This window comes from Trichomycterus rosablanca, chromosome 23 (assembly GCF_030014385.1).
Source record: "Trichomycterus rosablanca isolate fTriRos1 chromosome 23, fTriRos1.hap1, whole genome shotgun sequence".
Classification (NCBI taxonomy): domain Eukaryota; kingdom Metazoa; phylum Chordata; class Actinopteri; order Siluriformes; family Trichomycteridae; genus Trichomycterus; species Trichomycterus rosablanca.
The window spans coordinates 4,530,454-4,553,442 of record NC_086010.1 but is presented as its reverse complement, the minus strand read 5'-3'; the positions used below and the strand labels follow the sequence as shown (position 1 = coordinate 4,553,442).

The 22,989-nt window shown below is 37.9% G+C and overlaps 1 protein-coding gene across 1 annotated transcript; it reads left to right on the top strand.

Annotated features, from left to right (window-relative positions):
- Positions 1-1,709: 1,709 nt before the first annotated feature.
- paqr6 (progestin and adipoQ receptor family member VI) lies at positions 1,710-22,632 on the top strand. Its single transcript, XM_062985182.1, has 8 exons — positions 1,710-1,874; positions 9,883-10,127; positions 10,637-10,764; positions 11,320-11,525; positions 13,913-14,039; positions 15,576-15,672; positions 16,497-16,638; positions 18,632-22,632. The coding sequence occupies exons 1-8, from the start codon at positions 1,865-1,867 to the stop codon at positions 18,910-18,912; spliced, it is 1,236 nt and encodes a 411-aa protein (XP_062841252.1). The 5' UTR covers positions 1,710-1,864; the 3' UTR covers positions 18,913-22,632.
- The last annotated feature ends 357 nt before the right edge of the window (positions 22,633-22,989 follow it).

Below are 22,989 nucleotides of genomic sequence, written 5' to 3'. Positions count from 1 at the left end.
TTAAGTGGGTTTAAGTAGAACTGTGTGCTTAGTCCTTCACCCTATTTAAGTCTGGTTCATCCCCCTGCCTGCACCTCATCATTCCACTTAATAGTTGGCAGTAGCTCTGGTGCCATTCAGTTAAAATATATCGACTCACACTTGTCCTGCTTTTGGAGGCAGATTATTAGTCCTGTCACTGTGCCAACATGAACCTGGTGGCTTCAGAGGAACGGACAAAGGGACAAAGTGCTGCCAGAACAAACTTCTGATCAGTAAATAACAATCTCAACAATCCCAATAGGTTTCTTTTTATGCCTTAAAATTTTTATTCTTAAAAAGAAATATATATTGTAATTGAAAAAATACTTTTCATCATGACATTGTAGGTATGTGTGTTGCCACCCATGTCTGATAGGATCTATGAAAGACCTTGGCGGCACGCTGATTATTTTTAGCAGGAGCTTTAAATACATTTGAGAATTTATTACAGACATTAGTGTTCAGACTGAACCATGCTGGCTCTCAGACGTTACTGCCATGTGCCAAGTTTCTCACACGCAGCTTGAGACTTTTAAGTCTTACAGGAATTTTATTAATGAGCAACACAGGACTACAGGTTGAAGCCTAGATTAAAAAATATTGGGTAATGCTGTAATGAGAAACGTGATTAACTATAGAATAATGAACTATTTTAACAAAACTTTAAGAATGACTAAAAATAATGTAACCCTGATTAGGGTTAATAATCTCACAGACTGTTAACACATCTGCGCTTAGAAAACAGCTCTCACATACAGTACATTATTAAATTACTCAAGTGAGTTTACAGTATCTAGAGGATTTACCACCTAGTTTTACCTCAGTTAAAAAGTGACATTAAAAAGTGTAGTATTGTGAGATGGCTGATTGCTTGTCATTACAGAGCTTAAAAGCATCTGCCAAAATGGTCTATTAGTGTTTAAATTGTTCAATTACTGAAACCATTCTTTGATACCGTTACAGCATCTATTAATTCACATTGGTTTTAGGACTCAGTAGGTGGATTGGCTGCTTGACAAGTAAATAAAGTAAATAGATGCGTAGATAGTTTCTTGCAGTGGGGACACACTGCCCTGAGTTGGTTCTGGCACCCAGTATGTCCAGGTGCCACCAGATCCTCCACATCCTTGATCCACATAAAGCAGCTACTACAAATGAATGAAGTTTTCTGTTGTGGATGGTATGGTAGAATTCTTGTTGAACTCTTAACTCTGTTTGGGCTGTGATAGCTCAGTGGTTAAGGTATTAGACAAATAATCATAAGGTTGCTGGTTCAAAACTCCTGCTGCCAAGTAGCTTCTGTTTAATGCCTTTAACCCTCAATTGCTCAAACTGATTAAGGTCATAATTGCAGATTTCTAAATGTTGTGATCTGGCACAGCCCTCGTTAGGACTGTCGGCTCTCCTGATGCTATTAATATGCACTTTAAGTAGTCACACATACAAATTATTTGAAGAGCTGAAAATGCACTAATAAATTTCCCAGAGCACCTGTATGCATTTCAAATCTCTCCATCCTATAACCTCCAGTAAACCCAGAGGTTTGCAGTGCTTTGTTCTCTTACTGTCTCCTGATTCTGCAAACAAAGCTTCTTTTTACCAGTCTGTCCAATGAGAGAAATGCTCGTGCAGTGAGAGAGGGAGGAGGAGGGATTTCAGCTGCACACACACTGGTTTTAATGGCTTTGAGCCGGAATGCGAGGGAAAACCAGGATCCTCCACTTTCTGGACTTCTGTAGCTCACCCATGCAGGATTAGTTATAGCTGTAGTAAACTGCATACAGTAAAACAAACCCATAAAGGATTTAAGCTGGTGGCTCCAAATGATCCAATAGACCACAAAATGTTCAAAGGTTTGGGATTTTTTTTTCCATTTTTGAGTTATTGTGTAGTTTATGTGTCTTCTGAAACTCGCTATCTGTTCTGGTCTGCGTCTGAATTCCAAATGTTTCTCTATTAGACATGTAGTGCACTCTGAAGGGTGCATGAACTATTATTTCACACCCTATGCAGTGCACGTCTTTAGAGAGGGTTTAGAGTTCTCAAAGTTGCATTGCTAAGTCTAGTTTTTCTCCTACATTTTGTTAAATTCCAGGGTCATGGTTTTGATCTCTGCCTCTAGTCACCAACTGTGAGGAGTTTTGTGTGCTGTTTTCTCATCTTTGTGGACTTTGTCATGGCACTCTCCAGGTTTCCTTACACTTTCTAAAAATATGTCACTAAGTCAGTTGACTGCTCCAAATTAACCCTAGATGTGAGCAGTATCTATGGTTTGGAAGTACAATATTTTGGTATTATGATGTTTTATAAGTATGGACATAAGTATGGAGTACGGATTTAATCAGAGGTATAACACTGAGGTATATGCTAGCCGTTTGTCCCCTGGGTTTTAATACACCAAGAAGGATGTGGTCCGATAACCAATTTGAAATTGATGGTTTTGCAGCACAGAACACCATTGTGTCAAGTTGTTGATGAATATCCACTGTCATGTTTTCAAGAGGCCCTCAAGCTTTTCATCTTCTAGTGGTGAAGTGATAGACAATGAATCAATGAATTAATGTATTTTTATCTGTTCATAAATTTTACAGTAGTTTAATTTCATAATTTCAGCTAGAGAAATCCTGGCCCAGAAATGAATGTGACCACATCTGCATGTAAGCCGGCCCCACAGCTAGGTTAATGTACTGCAAACTGAAAAAAATGAAGCATACGTGCTGTGCAGAATGCACTGAATCCTCTCCTGCTGTGTAAGGCTGCAATACTATAAGACACTTGTAAATAATATATAATACAGAAGAGTTTACATTTGTGATTGTAATGTACCTGTAAATCTAACAGTGTGTTATTGCACTGCAGCTTTATACTTTTTATTGCAGTAAGCAAATGACCTGTTGCAATAATGTTTATTTGCAGCACACAATTAGGAGTTCTAGTGTGTTTTTGTGTGACTTGTAGACCTTTTTAACATTAAAAGTTTAGCTTTTTAGACATACACAAAAAATATCTATATAATAACTTAGAGGCCAAGGGTTGGATTGTCAGGTCAGTTCTGAAGTTGACAATTTGTGTGCAAAAGAAAGGTCCATGTTACCCCATTGATTTATTTTATGAAAACTGTGGAATGTTAAAGACATTAAGCAATTATGCATTATTAGGTTTTCCTTTATGCTTTTTGTTACTTAATCAGTTTTGTCTTCTTTGAGGTAAAACTTCTAATGGATTTTGTCCTCCACAAAAGGGACATGTTTTCACTATTTAAATTAAAGTGAACTTAATTCATGACCTTTTAAAATTGGCTGTGTATTAATGTTAAATAGTTTCAGTTCAAGTAACCAGTGAAACAAATTTAAAATTATTGTAAAGCTATCACAAATAACAGTAGGTTTTTTAAACCCTAATTAATACATCTTCCCCCACTACATCTAAAGCTATGGTCTTAAAAATGGTAATCAAACACATTCTGAACACAATGGACAGTATAAAAGAAAGAAATTATAAAAAAGAATGCACATTCTCACCGTTTGCCAGTTTGGGAAAGTTTTCTGTTTGCTGATCTGGCTTCATGGTCAAGCATGAAAGATTGTTTGTTCTGCCTAGTTTTATACATCATTTTTCTGTTGACTTATTTCAACATCCATAGTGGTTCCAGAAAGAACCCCATAATGTTCACAAACCCTACTGTAAAATAAAACTGTTCAATAAACTGATAGTAAGCTAGATGTACACAAAAATGTGAATATTTCAGTTAAATGGCATTACATTACAAAATCTCCTAAACCTTTAATAATATGTGAAACATTGTTAGTTTATTAGCACACAAACACAAACACAACCTCTCACTGTAATGAATATGAATTGTGTTTTGATGTTTGTATTGTAGGCGGTTTGATCCAAACTTCCATGAGGAACATCAAGTTCTGTTTTGATTTGAGTGGGCGGAGTTTAAGAACTACAAAACCACACCCACACCGACTGTGTTTCAAACCACATACTCAAGTACACACGAGTCAAATAGTGAATATTAATATCTCAGAAACATTTGGGAAACTTATAAACTGTTGTGCGACCGGTTAAAGTTGCAACAGTACCAGATTTTAACAGTAATGGACCTACTTAAGAAATGATGAAATTATACTTCATGTTTGGTAGACTGTAACTGTCCACAGAAGCTGATGTGCAAGATGTACAGTATTTAGAGTCCTAATATGCGATTTGGGACGAGGCCCTAGTGTTTCCCCACCTACTGGAAGTTTTAGTGCTCCTCTGTTCTTTGCGGTCTAAAAACGGAGCTTACAGAAGAACAGATGAAGAAAATTCCACAGCACTGTATGTAAAGGTTTTTGGCTCTTGTTTATGCAGTTACTGGTGTTTTTGAGTGTTTTATTTTTGTTTATTTTTGTATTTGGGTTTATTCTGACGGGCGACTGTTAGTGCATGAAGAGTTCAGCAGCCTCTTCTGTTTCATGTTTTTTAAAGTTTTCTACAAATAATTTTTACAGGAAAAAAAGTTTAGAGCAGTTAACGGAGCATTGCAGACCAAACTGTGCTGCTAAATTCTTTTTCCAGCTGTGTTACAGTGTATGTTGCAGTCTGAACCATTTGTGGTTATTATTTTTTTTGTCTTTTTTACTGTAAAACTTTTATTCAGCAGTATCTTGCATTCTGCATGAAAGTTTGTACAGTAATATAGTGTTACCACAACAAGAGCAGATTTAAAGTTGCAGAAAAGTTGGTGATACTTTTGGAAATGTCTGACATTGCTTTTGGCTGCTGTCCAAGAAAAATTCTTGCTCCTGCTTTTCCTTTGTTCAGCTTGTATGAGTCCGATTTTAAAGCAAGGGCTTCTTTCTGTATGATAGTATTTAAGCAAAAGGGAATATCAAGCTTGCTTGATTATGGATAGTGTCACTCACGTTTCAGCAGCTTGTCATTTATGGTAGCCCTGTTTTTAAGACAGCTCTGGGTTTTCCTTCTGGGTTTGGCAAAGAGACCACTGTTCCATGTGATTTTTTGTGCAGTAAAGTTAGTACTAGAGATTTCGCCAGCTATAGTAAATTATAATCAGTAACATAGAGTTAGATCATGCCTTAAAGTTAAAAGGCATTACAAAACTTTATTCACTGTATATATACACTATATGTACACTTTTGACCAAGCAGTGATGAAAATGCCCACATTTTATATGCAACGTATATATATTTATAAAATGATTTGACTTTAACTGTACACTACAGTTTAAAATAATCTGGACACATCTCCTAATTATTAAGTTCAGGTGTCTTAGTCACACCCACTGCTAACAGATGTATGCATGACCGTGCTCGTGTTCACAAAGCAAGGTACCTAGAGAGTGGTTCAACAGGTTTGCTGTTGAGAAAGTTCATCTGGGTAGTGGTTGTTGTACCAAGCTAGTAATTGAAGCCCCACTACTGCCAGGTTGCCATTGTTGGGCTCTTGAGCAATGCTCTTAACCATCAACTGTACAGTCACAAATAACCTTGGATAAAACTGTCTGTTAAATGCTGTGAATAAAACCTTAAGTAGACTGCATAAACCCCTGACCTCAACTGCACTGAGCAGTTTTAATAGAATGCCATTATTTATTATATATACATATACAGGTGTACAGTACAACAAAATTCTTTCTTTGCATATCCCAGCTTATTTGGAAGCTTGGGTCAGAGCGCAGTGACAGCTATTTTACTGCACCCATGGAGCAGAGAGGGTTTAGGGCCTTGCTCAGGGGCCCAACAGTGGCAGCATGGCAGAGCCGGGATTCGAACTCTCAGCTTTTCGATTGATAGCCCAAAGCTCTACCCACTAGGCTACCACTGTCTTGTTAATGGTTTAAATTGGTCAATTTCATGCCAGGTTTGTTGTCCAACATTAGTGCTTGACCTCACAAACATACAGTACTCCAAAACCTTGTGTAGATCCTTCCCAGAGAGGTGGAGGCTGGTTTAGCTACAAAGGTGAGGCCAACTGCATATCAGTGTCCATGGTTATGGAACGAGTTGTCCAAAAAGCTAATGTTCAGATGTCCACATACTTTTGGTCATATAGAGCATGAATCTGTAACCATATAAATTAATTATTTTGATATAATAGGAATTATTTAGGAAGACTGCAAGTAATTCATAGTTGTACATAGTCATGAATTGGCAAACGACAGGTTTATTATCAAATTTGGCTTCATATTTTAATCATTATTGTCATTCATTGCTTTTGGGATTTTAATTTCCATGGTGTCAATGCTGGGAGGATATTAGTGCTCCTATCAAAAGTGATACGTGTCCACTGATAAAAGACTAGGTGGACACACAATGTCTATAGAGAAAGAGCTCTGAACTGTACCATTAAAGCTACACCTTAACAGTGTATGTGTTTCTAATAAATAGAGCAATTAGCTTAATCAGTTGTTAAAGATCCCATCAACATTGCTGTACCTGATGCACTCATACTGAATGATACACACTACCATGTTATTATCATGTTAGTGTCTATGCAGTGCTGAGAAAGGTCCACCACCCAAATATTATCTGTTCAGTGGGGATCCTAGGGGGCTTACTATCAACTGATAAATGTGAAACAAGGGGTGACAGAGTGCACAAAGCAAGAGACTGGCTACAGTCAGTAATTGTATATGGTTAACAGTAGGTTTGGTATAGCTTATAACAGAATAAATAAGTTATCTAAAAATAATATTAAGCAAAAGTTTTACAGAAATACTATAATGTGATATACAGTATACTGTTACCAGGATGTAAAACTGCCTGTTAGCAGTTGTTGTAGCTAAAACACATGAATTCAGAAAGGAGTGTCCCAATACTTTTGTCCATATAGTGTAATTATTCACCTTATTTTCATCCCCTGCAGATCATTTTACTTGTTTTCTGGACTAAGAAAAAGAAAAAAACCTGTTTACTCAACAGCGGTCTTAGGCTCCTCAATTATGCTCTTTGGTGCTGGATTTTAAATATATGACCCACATTTAAAAAGGCATAAATTGATAAACAGGGGTTAAAAGTGATATAAATAACACAATTTAGGAGAATAAGATTAAGAGAGTAACACTGATTTTGATTTAGTAAACATCTTGTCTAAAAAACAAATAAAGTGATCTGCAGGAGATGAATAGAAGGTTAATAAGTATTTCTTGGAGAAAGCCATAATTTAAATAATAATTTAAAACATCAGTGGTGACAAAATCCTCCTCCAGAAACCAGTTTAGAACATGTAAATGTATCTGACTTGGATTTGACTTGTCGAATATAAGTGACTGCAGCTGTAAGAAAGCTATCATGGTGCATGTACAGACATGACAATACATACTGATTCTAAACTAAATGTAGTGTGCATACTTTTACACTGCAGAATAACACATGCAGGTCAACCGAGTGCACACACAGGCTCATTATTGTTAATGGAGAGTGATGATAAAGACGCCTATTGAGAAAAATCATGTGACTGAGTCACGAGACGGAGAAGGAATGTCCTAACCGGGCAGGAGCAGCACGGGTTTGGGACGCAGCCACTGTGGGGTCGTGGAAATGGGTGTAGTTCTGCTGTTAGTGAATTGTGCAACAACAACAGAATGAAAACATCAAGTAATAAGTCATTTTGTGCACAGGGGTAACACAGGGGTGAGAGAACAGTTTGGGTTTAATTGGTCTGAGGTTGAGATACTTTCAGTTTCCCTTGATTAATGAACACATACAGAAAAATTATTGGATGATTTTATTGAAATCTTAAAAACAAACATTCTAGGGTTTTTTTCCCATAGCATTTTAGCATGTAGCATGTGGTTATTCTTAAACCAAATTGTTTTGGTCCTATGCAAGATAAATATCCTGAGGTTCAGTCGTCCAGTCACCCAAACCAAACCCAGTGTTTGTTGTTACTGTAGTGTCTGCTGAACACTCGGGAACAAGGGAAGCTTGTGTGATGATCTGTTGTTTATAATGTGGTGTGTTTATCAGCAGGAGGAGGTGAGAGAAAGTCTTGCTCATCTTCATGTTGAAATATTTCAGCTCTGAGGTTATTGCTGACTAGTTAGTCTGTATTGCAAAAGAAACTTCAGTGATGGTCTGTGTTCGGAACAATGAGACACCTACAGATGAATATTTACACTTACAGTTAAAATTACATTTAGATACACTTAATAAATTCTGCAACTCATTTTTCTGTGACTCAGTGGTTGAAAGACACTAGTTTGACTGTTTTCTTTTGCACAGAGAGGTCAGTGACACTGTGTGGCCAAAAATATTTGAACACTATTTGCAGAACAATTTGCTAAAACTCAATTCTAAATTCTGTAAATACGCCTCTGTCCCAAATTATATGTTTGTTTATAATTACAAAATAGAATCAAGCAATATTTCCAAAAAAATATAGGAACTCTTTTCTTTGTACTTTTGACTGTTAAATAAAGATTAAAGAGAACAAACAATTCCAACTTTAGACTTTGTAAAATCACTGTATACAATTTAGGGAATTCCTTTTTCTGCTTCAGTATAACCCTGTCCCTGTGCACAGGCGAGATTCATGACGAGTTTGTTGGAGAGGAATTTTAGTGATCTGGGCCCTGACGTTAACCCTATGAAACACCTTTGGGATAAATTGAAACCCTTGTAGCCATGTGTCCACATACCATGGCTACATAATGTAGCAGACTGGCTTTTTTAACATTTACATTTTCAGCATTTAGCAGACGCTTTTATCCAAAGCGACTAACAGTATACAGTCCAAGCAATTGAGGGTTAAGGGCCTTGCTCAAGGACCCAACAGTGGCAACCTGGCAGTAGTGAGGTTTGAACCAGCAACCTTCTACTTACCAACCTTAACCGCTAGGCTACAACAAAACAATCCATGAGAAAGAAATAGTAAATTTTGTTAATGAAGGTTCCCCTTACAAATCAAGAATTGTGTATATATACATCTATCCAATTTTGGGACTTACACCCCCCCTCCGGTTGGTTTCCCATTTACTCCTCCCTCAATTCTTTGCTTCTCCAGCGGGGATAACCCGGCAGCCACTAGTGAACTCCAGCACAAGTTCTTCAAGTTATTTACCTCCCTCATTTCCAGGAAATTTTATTTCTGCACTGTAACGTATGCTGGGGGTGGGGGTGGGGGTAGAAACAACAGCAGATTGCAGGTAGTTCTTTTATTGACTGATTGAAAGTGTTATGATGAGTTTTAGATAAGATGGTTACATGGCTGGTTCTTCTACATGTCTCTACTTGTCAACAGTAGCCTGTGAAGAGCTGTGTGAGGATTTGTGGACAAACACTTAAAAAAATCCAGTGGGTCTTACTGAGGCAGTGACCACCTCATGTCAAAGAAATAAAACTAGTAAAATACTAGTAATTGAAAAATACACGTTGTTATAACAAATTAAATACATAATTCTATCTCATTGTTCAACCCATATTTTTAAGTAATAAGTTTACATTTACATTTTTGGCAATTAACAGATGCTTTTATTCAAAGCGACTTACAGTAGTGACAGTATGTTGTCTAAGCAATTGAGGGTTAAGGGCCATGTTCAAGGGCCCAACAGTTGCAACCTGGCAGTGGTGGGGCTGGAACCAGCGACCTTTCAATTACTAGTCCAGTACCTTAACCGCTAGTTAATTAATATATTGGCACTCAAACTCATGACCTTCTGGACTATATGATTTCTACTGCACCACTCAGGATAATAAATAATAAATTGCTCTGCAAATAGTTCCAAGAAATCCAGCATTTTAATCTACAACAATTACTAAAAGGCTACAAAATCCTGGTTTTTAACTTTATAAGAATTGTATGTGGGTCAACAAGCTTTACCTGATCTCTCTCTCTTTTCTCCTGCAGTGTTCCCTATGTGGAAAGGGGTCGGTGGGGGCCACGGATGGTCCTGGCCTGTCTGTTTAAACTGGGAGGCCGTTGAAGGGCTGCATTCTCAGAGTTTGGACTCTCCGGTTTGGTGCATGCTGTGCCGAGAAAGCCGAGAAAAACTAAACCAGGCCTGCCAGAGAGGAAGGGAGGCACTCCAACTACCCAAAGCCATGCTCCAAATCAAACTTCCTCACATCTTCGACGCCCACCAAGTGCCAAAGGTGGGCTAATTCACCCCCTCTATACTGTCAAAAATAATGATGTTATCAAAAATACTTGCCTTTCTAGTGTTTAATTGTAGAAGTATCTCCCAAAGGGGTACAGAATTCATCCAATTTAATAAATATGTTAGTTAGTACACAGGAGTTTAGGAGTTATTAGAAGTTATGTCATGTCATGAATTATGTGTAGGTTGCTTTTTAAAATGTTTTAAACGTTTGCTTTTACTCTCCCCATCAAAGATGTCACCTTTAGAGTATCATATTATAAAATACATACATTTATATGATTCCTTTGATAAAAAAAATGAATAAAAATGTATGTAATCACTATGTATTTTTGAATACACTGATAAGCTTAAGTAAAAGAACCATCCACAGATTTGTGGCGGTTCCTATTTTTTTAATAATTAGTTGACATGTATTAAAAATGTAAATGCAAACCAAGCTAAGTGGCAGACACTTGTTTTAAAGCATTTTCTCACTATTGATGTTTGTGTTCTAACACGCAGGCGTTTTTGGAGGACGGCATCGTGTCTGGGTACCGGCATCCTCAGAGCTCTGCTCTCGAATGCATCATTAGCAGTTTTCAGATGACTAATGAGACTGTGAATATCTGGACCCATTTCCTGCCAACCTGGTGAGAGATCCAGTACAAAATGTTATTTTTACTCTTTGTCAACTGGTCCTGTTTGTCAGCTTTAAAGAAATGATTCTGTACTGTTCTTTATTATTTTACTGTATTAGTTGCTTTGCAAAAAGGATATAATACATGTGTTTTTAGAATTATACACAGCATGGATAAGGTGCTATATGTTTCTGTATGTATTAATTAAAAAGATTATTGTTAGGGTGCTTAAAAACTAGCATAGCTTCAAAAAAACAACAATAAACTTTATTAAGTAGTGTTTTTTATGGAGAAAAAGTGTGTCCTAATCATTTAGTCACTAAAATCATGGCAGAAATTATTAAAATTTTAACACTGCCATAAAATACATGTTACCTTCAAGTGTACATACAAGTCTTTCAGCTGTAGGCTGGAAAAGGTTGCAGTATTTCTGTAATAACTCTCTTAAGAAAAGGTTTTGATGTGATATTTTAGGGAACCCTTATCGTCTAGACCAACATTAAGATGTCCACTGATAGCTAGTTCAGTTATTCCTGTGCATTGTTTCCCTCTGGTTTGACTCTGCAGGTACTTCCTGTGGCGCTTCTGTTCTCTCTGTTCCTCTGTGGATTTCCTGACAGAGAGCTACACATGGCCGTTACTGGTTTACATGCTGCTGATCTGTGTGTACCCGTTCACCTCCAGCTGTGCTCACACCTTCAGCACCATGTCAACCGAGGCACGCCACATCTGCTACTTCTTCGACTATGGAGCCCTGAGTCTCTACAGCCTGGGTATACGTGCTCTCCAACACACACACACATGCACACTATATACAGTGTATCACAAAAGTGAGTACACCCCTCACATTTCTGCAAATATTTCATTATATCTTTTCATGGGACAACACTATAGACATGAAACTTGGATATAACTTAGAGTAGTCAGTGTACAGCTTGTATAGCAGTGTAGATTTACTGTCTTCTGAAAATAACTCAACACACAGCCATTAATGTCTAAATAGCTGGCAACATAAGTGAGTACACCCCACAGTGAACATGTCCAAATTGTGCCCAAATGTGTCGTTGTCCCTCCCTGGTGTCATGTGTCAAGGTCCCAGGTGTAAATGGGGAGCAGGGCTGTTAAATTTGGTGTTTTGGGTACAATTCTCTCATACTGGCCACTGGATATTCAACATGGCACCTCATGGCAAAGAACTCTCTGAGGATGTGAGAAATAGAATTGTTGCTCTCCACAAAGATGGCCTGGGCTATAAGAAGATTGCTAACACCCTGAAACTGAGCTACAGCATGGTGGCCAAGGTCATACAGCGGTTTTCCAGGACAGGTTCCACTCGGAACAGGCTTCGCCAGGGTCGACCAAAGAAGTTGAGTCCACGTGTTAGGCGTCATATCCAGAGGTTGGCTTTAAAAAATAGACACATGAGTGCTGCCAGCATTGCTGCAGAGGTTGAAGACGTGGGAGGTCAGCCTGTCTGTGCTCAGACCATACGCCGCACACTGCATCAACTCGGTCTGCATGGTCGTCATCCCAGAAGGAAGCTGACGCACAAGAAAGCCAGCAAACAGTTTGCTGAAGACAAGCAGTCCAAGAACATGGATTACTGGAATGCCCTGTGGTCTGACGAGACCAAGATATACTTGTTTGGCTCAGATGGTGTCCAGCATGTGTGGCGGCGCCCTGGTAAGAAGTACCAAGACAACTGTATCTTGCCTACAGTCAAGCATGGTGGTGGTAGCATCATGGTCTTGGGCTGCATGAGTGTTGCTGGCACTGGGGAGCTGCAGTTCATTGAGGGAAACATGAATTCCAACATGTACTGTGACATTCTGAAACAGAGCATGATCCCCTCCCTTTGAAAACTGGGCCTCATGGCAGTTTTCCAACAGGATAACGACCCCAAACACAACCTCCAAGATGACAACTGCCTTGCTGAGGAAGCTGAAGGTAAAGGTGATGGACTAAACCCAATTGAGCACCTGTGGCGCATCCTCAAGTGGAAGGTGGAGGAGTTCAAGGTGTCTAACATCCACCAGCTCCGTGATGTCATCATGAAGGAGTGGAAGAGGATTCCAGTAGCAACCTGTGCAGCTCTGGTGAATTCCATGCCCAGGAGGGTTAAGGCAGTGCTGGATAATAATGGTGGTCACACAAAATATTGACACTTTGGGCACAATTTGGACATGTTCACTGTGGGGTGTACTCACTTATGTTGCCAGCCATTTAGACATTAATGGCTGTGTGTTGAGTTATTTTCAGAAGACAGTAAATCTACACTGCTATACAAGTTGTACACTGACTACTCTAAGTTATATCCAAGTTTCATGTCTATAGTGTTGTCCCATGAAAAGATATAATAAAATATTTGCAGAAATGTGAGGGGTGTACTCACTTTTGTGATACACTGTATATAAATATGTAAATATTAGTTTGTATTGTCAGGCTCTGTCCCAATGTCTGATCTTTGTTGCCTTGTTGCCATGCTTCATTTCTGCACTACAGGTGTTTTGGTATGACTGTAATAACTCCTCAACTAGTTTCCAGAAGATAAAACGCCTAACATTGTTTTGTTAAAGTGCTAATACATGCAAATGTTAATTCAACTGTCAGAGTTTGAGAAGTCCCTATTCAAATAAGACTGCTGTTTAGTACAATACTGTCTTCTTCTTTATTAACTTTATTTGTAGGCTGACTTAACAAAGCGTTTATCAATTTATACATTAAAATGCACTATTAGGGTCTTTAAAACTCAACCTTTTTTTCTTAAATGGACTTTGGAGACCTTAGAGTAAAATTAGGACTGGAGTGTAGTTATCAGTATCAGACTGCAGTTATTCCAGATTAAAAATCACCTCTGTTCACTGAGACTTCTATAAAATCTGGTCCTGTTATTAGTAAATTCAGCTCACTTCATTGTTTGGCATTTTCTCTCTGTGTGTCAGTGTTTTGCCCCTGGGTGTGTGTGAATATGTAAATGAGTGGGTGTGTTCTGCCCTGTGATGAACTACTGCTGTGTCCAGGGTGTATTTCTTTCTTGCACCCAGTGTTTCCGGATTTTACTAAAAGTGGTTTCTTTCACTGAATGATCATACTACAACACACACACACACACACACACACAAGTACATATTTCAATCTGTGTTTTTCTTAATTCCCTCAGGTTGTGCTATTACATACGGCTTCTACGTGATGCCCGAGTGCTGGGTGAACAGTTGGCTCCACAACCATTTTGTGCCCATTGCCCTCGCCAACACCCTTTTCTGCACCAGCATGTCATGCTACTCCAGGTAATTACTGAGCATGTGCTTCTAACAGAATACACTGTGTTGTGTTACAGCCTCAGGCTTACACTGGCTGTCTGTATCTAAAACATGGAGCACAGAAACTCTACTGCTACCATTTATCTTTACCATCTGAGTTCTCTAACATTCTCTAACTTATCTTCTTCTTCTGGTTTCTAGCTGACCTTAGTAATTACACTTTATCAGGGGTCAGCAACCTTTTTTCTACGATGTGGCGATTAAAAAAAAGCAAGATGAAGTATTAATTATGTCGTGTAATATATAAAAGTCCTACAACACAAACTGTTAGCAGGTACACTATATGGACAAAAGTATTGGGACACTAATTTTTGGGACACTTATTTTTGAATTCATGTTATTCAGCCACAACAGTTGCTAACAGATGTAATAGATCAGTTGTATACAAAAATGTTATATGCTTTCAACTTTTCAGCAACAGTTTAGGGAAGGCCCTTTCCTGCTCTAGCATGACTGTGCCTTTGTGCACAAGGTAAGCTTTATAAAGACATGAAGACAAGCTCGGTTTAAAGAAACTCCAGTGTCCTGCACAGAGCCCTGACCTCAGCCCCACTGACCAACTCTGGAATAAACCAGATCAGTACCTAGCCATGCGGATGCACTTTTGACTGAAATTCCCACAGACATACTTCAAAATATTGTGAAATTTTTTCGTTGTTATACCTGAAAGGATCACTTAGGGTCACTGCATTTTATTAGCATTTGTTTTTGAAATGAGATGTCCAACAAGCTCATGGTCAGGTGTCCAAATACTTTTGGCCACATAGTGTATCCTCCGAGTTAATCCTGTAGTGTCCCGTAGTGTGGTGTGTGTACTTCAGTCTTTACCTTTCTGAGGGCCAAACATGTTTATCGTTCTGTAGTGCTAACACACTGACTGCCTTCGTGTGAAAACGAATCTTGACGTTATTTGCGTAAGACTGATAATCAGTGAGAGATTAGCGTAGTCAATGTTTATGAAACTCAGTAGTACACGAGCAGCTGTACACGAGACTGAGTCATTGCAGTATTCTAACTGAATTTATGCTTTTAATAAGTGATAATGAAAATAGAAGCTAGCTATTTAGCATGTAACTCTATATTAACAGTACTTACGTTTTTTAAACCTTTATCTTGCAGCCCTTGTTATGGCTTCAGTAACTTTTTTACTTTTTTATTTACATTAAATAAAATGCACTGACTATCAGCACAGCTGGCTATGTGTAGCTGGCGCCATCTTTGTTTGCATCTGTTAAAAAGATTCAGCAAGACATGTCAGTCAGAGCACTAATTCATGAGCGGACTCTGGAAGTGTGAAGTGTTTCATTCTGAGTAAATCTTGTAATAGAAGGGTGCGTGTTGTGTATGTACTGTGTATACACATATCACTGTACTGCTCAGTATTAAATAACATATAATAAAGTGTACAGTAAGTGTTTAAATATACATCATGAATAACATTTGTACAAGTTTCTTTTCAGAACCAGCAGGGAACCTAAAACAACATGTTCTTTTTTTTTACAGGTTCTTAGAATTGCAGTTTCCACACAGGAGTAAAATCTTGCGGACTGGAGCGTTCGTTGTTCCTTTTATTTTTGACAACATCCCTCTTTTCTACAGGGTAAGTAACTGCTATTTAAATGATTATGCAAACAACATTTAGCTAAGAGGGAGACGCAGTTATTCGAGCGGGTGCTGCACAGCAACATGGTCCTGAGGACGTGGATCCAATCCTTAGTTTTTAATGTCGAGTGCATGGCTTGTTTCGGCAAATCACAAAAAATCAGAAAAGAAAGGATGGCTGTCTAATATTCCCACTAGGTGTGTGTAAGTGAGTGTGTAAATAGGTGGGTGTGTAAATAAGTGAGTGTGTGAATAAGTGAGTGTGTGAATAAGTGAGTGTATGAATAAGTGAGTGTATGAATAAGTGAGTGTGTGAATTAGTGTGTGCTGCCGTGCCCTGACCTGTTATTATTATTTTTCTCTGCGACCCAGGGTTTGAAAAGCTCTGCACTATAGGACCAAAAGGATGTGTACACCCTTACTAATATCATGTGTTTTTTGTTAGTAATTTCTATAGTTTTGGTATTGGATGTCCAACAAACAATGGGAACCCAGACAAAATCCACACAGACTTTAGTTTTTTTTTTCTTTGTTCGATTCTTTATTTTCCCTAATCATAGCCAGTTCCTCTGTTGCAATCCTGTTGCTGCTTGTACCAGCCCTGCACTAGGCGTGGAGAGCCAAGACGGTCACACTACCCCTCTGACACACACAGTTGCTGGTCGGATCTTTTCACCTCACAGAAAGCTGTATCTGGTATGGGGAGACACGCTTTGAACTCGGCAAATACTCCACCGCTAGTGCAGGCGCCTCGACCAACCAGCAGTAAAGTGAACTGACGGCTACATGATGATTAATGTTCTCTTATTTTTGGCTCTGTAGCTGTTGCTGTGTTCTGGTGGGGGTTGTAACACTGACGCTATATCCAACCACTGTTACCACCTGATTTTTGCTTTCTTGACGTGTTTCCTGTTCGCCTCTCATCTACCTGAAAGGTTGGCTCCAGGACGTTTCGACTACTTCGGTATGACTATTCGTTGTCTTTCTTACATTTTACAATCCTGTTTTCATCCTAGTTTTAGTACCAAGTAATATACAGATTTTTTTTAATTAACAGCTCATTTCTTAAAATGTCGTCACTATATCCACGATTTTCCTGAACTTTGACCTTTCCCGTGATTCGTAGCTGAAGCCGGTTTTTGACTTCCGGTTACAGTGTTTACGTTCTGAACGACAGAAGTAGTGGTCATTCGTAACTGTTTTTTTTTAACAAACATGGCCAAAAACGCTATGTGGTTGAATAGTAAGTGTAGAGCGACTGTCTATTTCTGCATTTTGTTAGACGAGTGCACTGTGAACCCTTATTCCCTCCTCTCGGTGTGTTGTTGGAACGCACCCTGCTCACTCGCATGTTCTGCGTCTCTGCAAGCTGATACTCCGAACAATAAAGAAGTTTTGTTTTAGTTAAAACTGAGTCCTTTCTTAATTCCTAGCACTCGACAGTAAGGACATTTTAAGAAGCTGTGGTGACCGTGTTCTGACAGTGCTCCACCCTTCCACGCTTACAGAGTGGGTAGATGACATGAGGTTAGCTATATTGATATAAGTGAACCATTTCGTCTTTTCCGAAGCTGTAGACGGTGAGGAGCTACAGAACTATAAAAGCACAGAGGCTTACATGCGTAGGAATTGCTGAAGGTAAACATCAGGCGTGGGTAATGCTGAGGGAAAGTGGAGTAGTCAAGACGGTGGGTTACTCGTGCATTGCAGGGTTAGCGAAGCTGTGGAAGGTAGGGAGGGATGAACCGAGGAACATTCTAATAGCTGTGAAACACTGGAAATAATAAACAATGTATCACGACTGATTTTACTTCTACAACAGTGTATACTTATATTGGTTCATGAGTGGATGTAAAGCAGGAAAGGGGAGCTGAAGAGACAGAATAAAACGCGTTGCGTTGTTTAATTTACTAAAACAATGAACTGGGAACAACAAACAGGGTATTTACACCCGTTCAGTATTCACTTGCACAAGCCGTGTCTGTCTGGGTGTCCGGATTTAAATGTTATTTGTCCAATTTCTGCAACGCTCTCTAAAATTTTGGACTATACAAAGTGAAACTGCATTATACGATATTATAAATTTTTTATTATTATTTAATTAATGAATATTATTAATATAATTCATATGATTATTATTATATTATTATGGAATGTAACGCGTAAGGCGCAGGTCACGGACAATGTTTACAAATCCGCTGGTGTTCAAAGCACGAACTTTCCAATAACAGCTTCAATTTCTTTGAGTTGTTGTGGCACCCGAGAGCGGCACACGTCGAGCCCGAGCTCATATTTGAACCATGCAGTCCTTACCAAAAGTAGTTTAATAATGTTGTAGTTAGTACTACAGCAAATCTAACGCGACCGGAAACGAAAAACCGGCAAACGGAAATAGGGAGGTGTCATGGCAGCCCCCATTGTGTTGCCAGGAAAATCGTGGATAGACAGATCCCTTTGTGTAGGATGTGTCCCCCAAGCAACAATTTATGATGCCCAGTTTAATTGCTTGTTATTGCAATTAGATAATTAGATTCAGCTAATCAGCTAATCTGTCTCCAGCCTCAACTGGAAACTGATTTCACCCTTTAATTATTTTTTATTTATTTTTTATTTTCAGCATTTAGCAGACGCTTTTATCCAAAGCGACTTACACAATGAGCAATTGAGGGTTAAGGGCCTTGCTCAGGGACCCAACAGTGACAACTTGGTGGTGGCAGGGCTTGAACCGGCAACCTTCTGATTACTAGTCCAGTATCTTAACCACTGAGCTATCACTGCCCCTATAATTAGCTCCTTAGAACCACACAATTAGGGATTAGTAATTTTTTCTCCAGCATTCATTTTACACTGTGGTGGCACTACCTCTTGCTGCACTAATATCGTGCACATTCAGTTTCTGTGGAACCGTGAGCACCTTCTTTCAGCTACTCACAGATCTTTTCTAAAACCTCTCCCAGGTCACAGTCACCAGCTGTTTCACATCTGTGCTGTGGTTGGCACACACTTCCAAATGGAGGCCATTCTTGCTGATATGACATCACGCAGGAGCTGGTTGATGTTGCACTCGCACGGCCCGTCCTTCATGAGCACGCTGGGTGCTCTGGCACTGGGCATCCTTCTCAACCTGGGCATCATCGCCCTGTTCAGTGCCAGTCTCCTAAAGCCCAAGATCAACACTGAGAAAAGCTTTTCTGCTATCAGGATTCTACAGAGTCCAGCCGGGTTGAAGGACGACTGATGAAGCACTTTAGTAAACTGTCGGCAAGGTTTCTGCACGATTGCACACTTCTCAACTCATTTTTAAACGATATCACTGGTCCAATCATAGAAACCTTTTAAACAAGGGGTGCACTGAAATTTTGGCCACAGTTATTTTATGGTTTAAAAAAATGCACTTTTGGCTAAAAGAGTAAATATTCCAAATATGCTCATCAAATGAGAAAATATAATAATATGTGAATGAAAAAAACCTCAAATGTTCATTGATTTTTTGGTCATCATTATTTCTTATTACCTTAATTTTTTTAAATAATTAAGGAAGAGCTCAAAATGATTTTTGACAAAATGAATGATTATTGGTGATGTTTTTATAGGCCAGGCCTTGCATTTCAGTTTCAACTGAAAAAAAGTTTGTTTTGTTCACCAAAAACAAAAAAATGGTGCATAACAAGTTTTTAAGACTATAGCACTTATGTAAAGTATGTAAGATTAAAGCACATGTCCTTATAACATACAGGTGAAGTCTAAAGTTTATATACACTTTGTAAGTCATGTGTATATCATGGCAGTTTGGAGTTTTCACTATTTTTGTCACTGAATTATGTTCACAAATTTGGGTTTATTAATAAAATCTGATCAAATCTGCTGGTCAGAAAGATGCAGAAAACCAGTGTGTTGGTTTTCTGGCACGGACTTGATCTTTCAGTTCAGTCAACGTATTCTGTAAAGGTTTGAGGTCAGGACTTGGGTAAGTGTAATTTAGCCTGATTTAGTGAATCCACAGCAGTGAATGTGGTCATTTTGATGTGTTGATTTATGGTCCTGTTGAGACTGTGTTGAGATTTAAGAATTGCCTCTTATTTCGCTTATTTTTCTACAATGCATCAACTTTACTAGCATCTGCTCAGATCATAATACTACCAGCACCATGTTTGACAGTAGGTACAGTGTTGTTGGATTTGAATACCTCACCTTTCTGGTCAATGTGGCCAAACTAAATCCTTGTTTTATCGGACTCTAATCTCTCTCCTTAAAATTTTATGGTGTCAAATGTAGAGCAGGGACTTTTTTTTTTCACTTTCGCCTTCAAACCAAGGCTCACCAGCTTCTAATTTATGCCAGATCCAGCAGATTTTGTTGTACTTTTATATGAACAAATTTATAGAAAAACTGAAATGTTCCAATCATTTTGGATAAATGATTGAAATCTAAACACTGCCTTGACATACATGTTTCTTACTAGAGTTGAACTGTGGTTATTTTGTTTGTATATGTATTCTAGCTGAAGACCCCAGTCCTTAGTACTTAGTTTTAGCTTTTATTCATTTTCTATGGTACAAAAACAACTTTCTACTCATCTTTCAGTTCAGCAATTTACACAATTAAATACTGAGCCCAGATGTACCTAATCAGCCAAAACATGTTTGGAGTTCAAAGCTTGTTTTCTTAATAGTTTACACATAAGTTACATCTAAGTTGTGCTAACTAAAATAAGCTCATAACAGTTTAGCATAGTGCAAACATGTCAAAAGCAGATGCAAATGACAGACACCAAACATGTCGTGACTGGAGTACATGTGGTGTAAGTTAGAAATTGTGTAACTGAATCAGTGACTGAACTGTTCTTTGAGGAAAGATCTGGGGTAAAATGAAGCGAATATAAAGTGTATTATGTTTTAACACAAGTGCCTTGTAGGGATTTTTATAACAACATCTAGACGTTACAAATGTATGCAAATGTTACTAATAACTGGAAGTAGCATCAGTCAGGGATTTTCTTTAGTAATATTTCTCAGTTAACATTACAGTCATAACCATAACGAACGAGCCTTTTAAAATCTGAATAGTTTAATAGACTGACAGGCCTAAATGTTAATGTTTGTTTGAATGAGCAATTCAATTAAGCAATTAATTACAGTGAAATCAATGAATGAATACGATTTTATTGATTATATAATGCTAATGCGTAGCTTTATTAATGCAGGTACATTTGTTTCTCTCTGCATAGTTTTCCACTAAACCAGTACAATACATCCATTAACATACAGTACATACATATATTAGCATTAACATTTAGTTAAAAGAAAAGCTGTTTTTACTTTTAATATACACTAACTCACCGGTGGTTTTACACTGTTATTCCTCATAAAAATACATGGTTATGAATTTTTACAGGGACATTTTGTTTACAGTTTCATGTGTTTTAAATGCAATACAAAACCTCTGAATGTAACATTTCAATTGCAGTTCTATTATGTTGTGGATAGTTAGTTTATGTAGTCTCAGCATTAGAGATCATGTTTTATGACGTTGCTGTGACTAGATCTGTAAACTCGCTAACTTCATGTCATTCTTGAGTTTATTAGATTACACTGAGACCCTGATTTACTGAACTGTTACATGTGCACATCGGATGTCCAACAAGCTTATGGTCAGATATCGTATAGTGTTTACATCATTTTAATGTCATTATTTTTTTTCTTCTTTGGCAAGTTTCTTGTCAGATATGTGAAGCTTGATTTACTTGATATTTTGCCATAACAGAAAATGCAAGATTTGCTTGCAGTGATTTATTTTTTAACAGTTTTGTTAAGCTGTTATACTAGTATAGAAAAATTGGATTTATTTTTAATAGATTTTTCCCTCTGGATTGTCCCATTATTAAGACCCTCACATGAGCTTTATGACAGCCCTGTCTCTTTAACAGCTGATTTCTTTACACTGAACTAAAAACTTCTTTTTATGTGTCATTTTTCTTTCCATACTCTTTGTGTGTGCTGTCATTGTTGCAGTTATCCTTCCATCACCTGCAAAATGCTTGTATTTTCTGTGTTGGATTGCAGATGTAAATGAGTAAATTATTTTTTGTAAATCAGGGCCTAAATGTAATGGTACTACAAATACAATGTATTTTGAAGGAATTGTGACACACTAACCTGCTTTTATTTGAATTATTAGATACATTAGATACATCTATTAAAATGCAACCGTTTTAACAAGCTGCAGGTTCCTAGTAGGGACCAAGATGTGTCGGTTTGGGGTCTTTAAGTGGATCACGGGATTATAAAGAAATAGTAAGTGCTGTAATGATTATATGGTGCTGTGTATGTGTATTGAAGTCTATAGAAAAGTTGGCAGCAGAGGTCTTTGCACATTGTGTCAGGTGCACACGTACGACTGTATGATATATTGTTCAATAGTCGTTACCACTGCTGGAAGATCTTGTTTAGGATGTGGATTAGACTGGTAGTCATGGTGTGGTTACAGACTAGACTGTTTCAACTACTCATCTTTGAGTGTGATGGTCATGTCAATGTCATTATTAAAGAATACAATCTGTTACAGTGGTCATCTGTATAAGCTATACTATATTAAGCTATATTAGACCAAATTAAAGGTACAGTAAAAGAAGTGTTTTGACATTTTGATCTCACAATACATTTTTAAATGTTTTTTCACAATGCATTTTGGAAGACTTTGGGTCATGAGTGTGAAATTTAAAGGGAAAGCGGGGATTTTACATCTAAAATGCTCATTTAAGACATTGTTAACTGTGTTGTAAAGCTTTCATTGTTAGGCCTCATGAAATGAAATGTTTTTACTTGTTAACATTCTGAAAACATTTTGCCTTAACATGAATTAATGGCCCATTTTACAGTCACATGCATTATTTTATAACATTATAACCAATTGTGAAATTAACAATAAACTAGACCTTAAAATAAAATACACTAATTACTGTTGGTTCAGTTGTCTTTTTTTACACATACTGTCAGTGCACATTTCACTGAGATACTGTCATCAGAGTTAAAGGAGCTTCATAATAAACAAGCAGCATAAACTAATAATTATGGAATGCTAAAAACTTTTTTCTTCATGTTTAAACGGAGCTTCAAATAAAGGGTTTATGGAAAAGCCAGTGACTATTTGAAATCCCAAGTAAATGCAGGACTTCCATTCCATTTTGGGTGGTGCTCAGGATAAATCAAAGACAAGATGAATGATTTAATGATTTTAGCATATTCTCTTTTAAACTATAAATGGATAATAAAATATAAAAGCCACACATAACAGTATATAAATGATGTGTGTAAAC

Excerpts from the sequence above, each read along its gene's own strand:
- paqr6 (XM_062985182.1), top strand. Across the intron at positions 15,673-16,496 it reads ACATCCCTCTTTTCTACAGG|CTGTTGCTGTGTTCTGGTGG; the intron begins GTAAGTAACTGC and ends TTGGCTCTGTAG. Across the intron at positions 16,639-18,631 it reads AGGACGTTTCGACTACTTCG|GTCACAGTCACCAGCTGTTT; the intron begins GTATGACTATTC and ends AACCTCTCCCAG.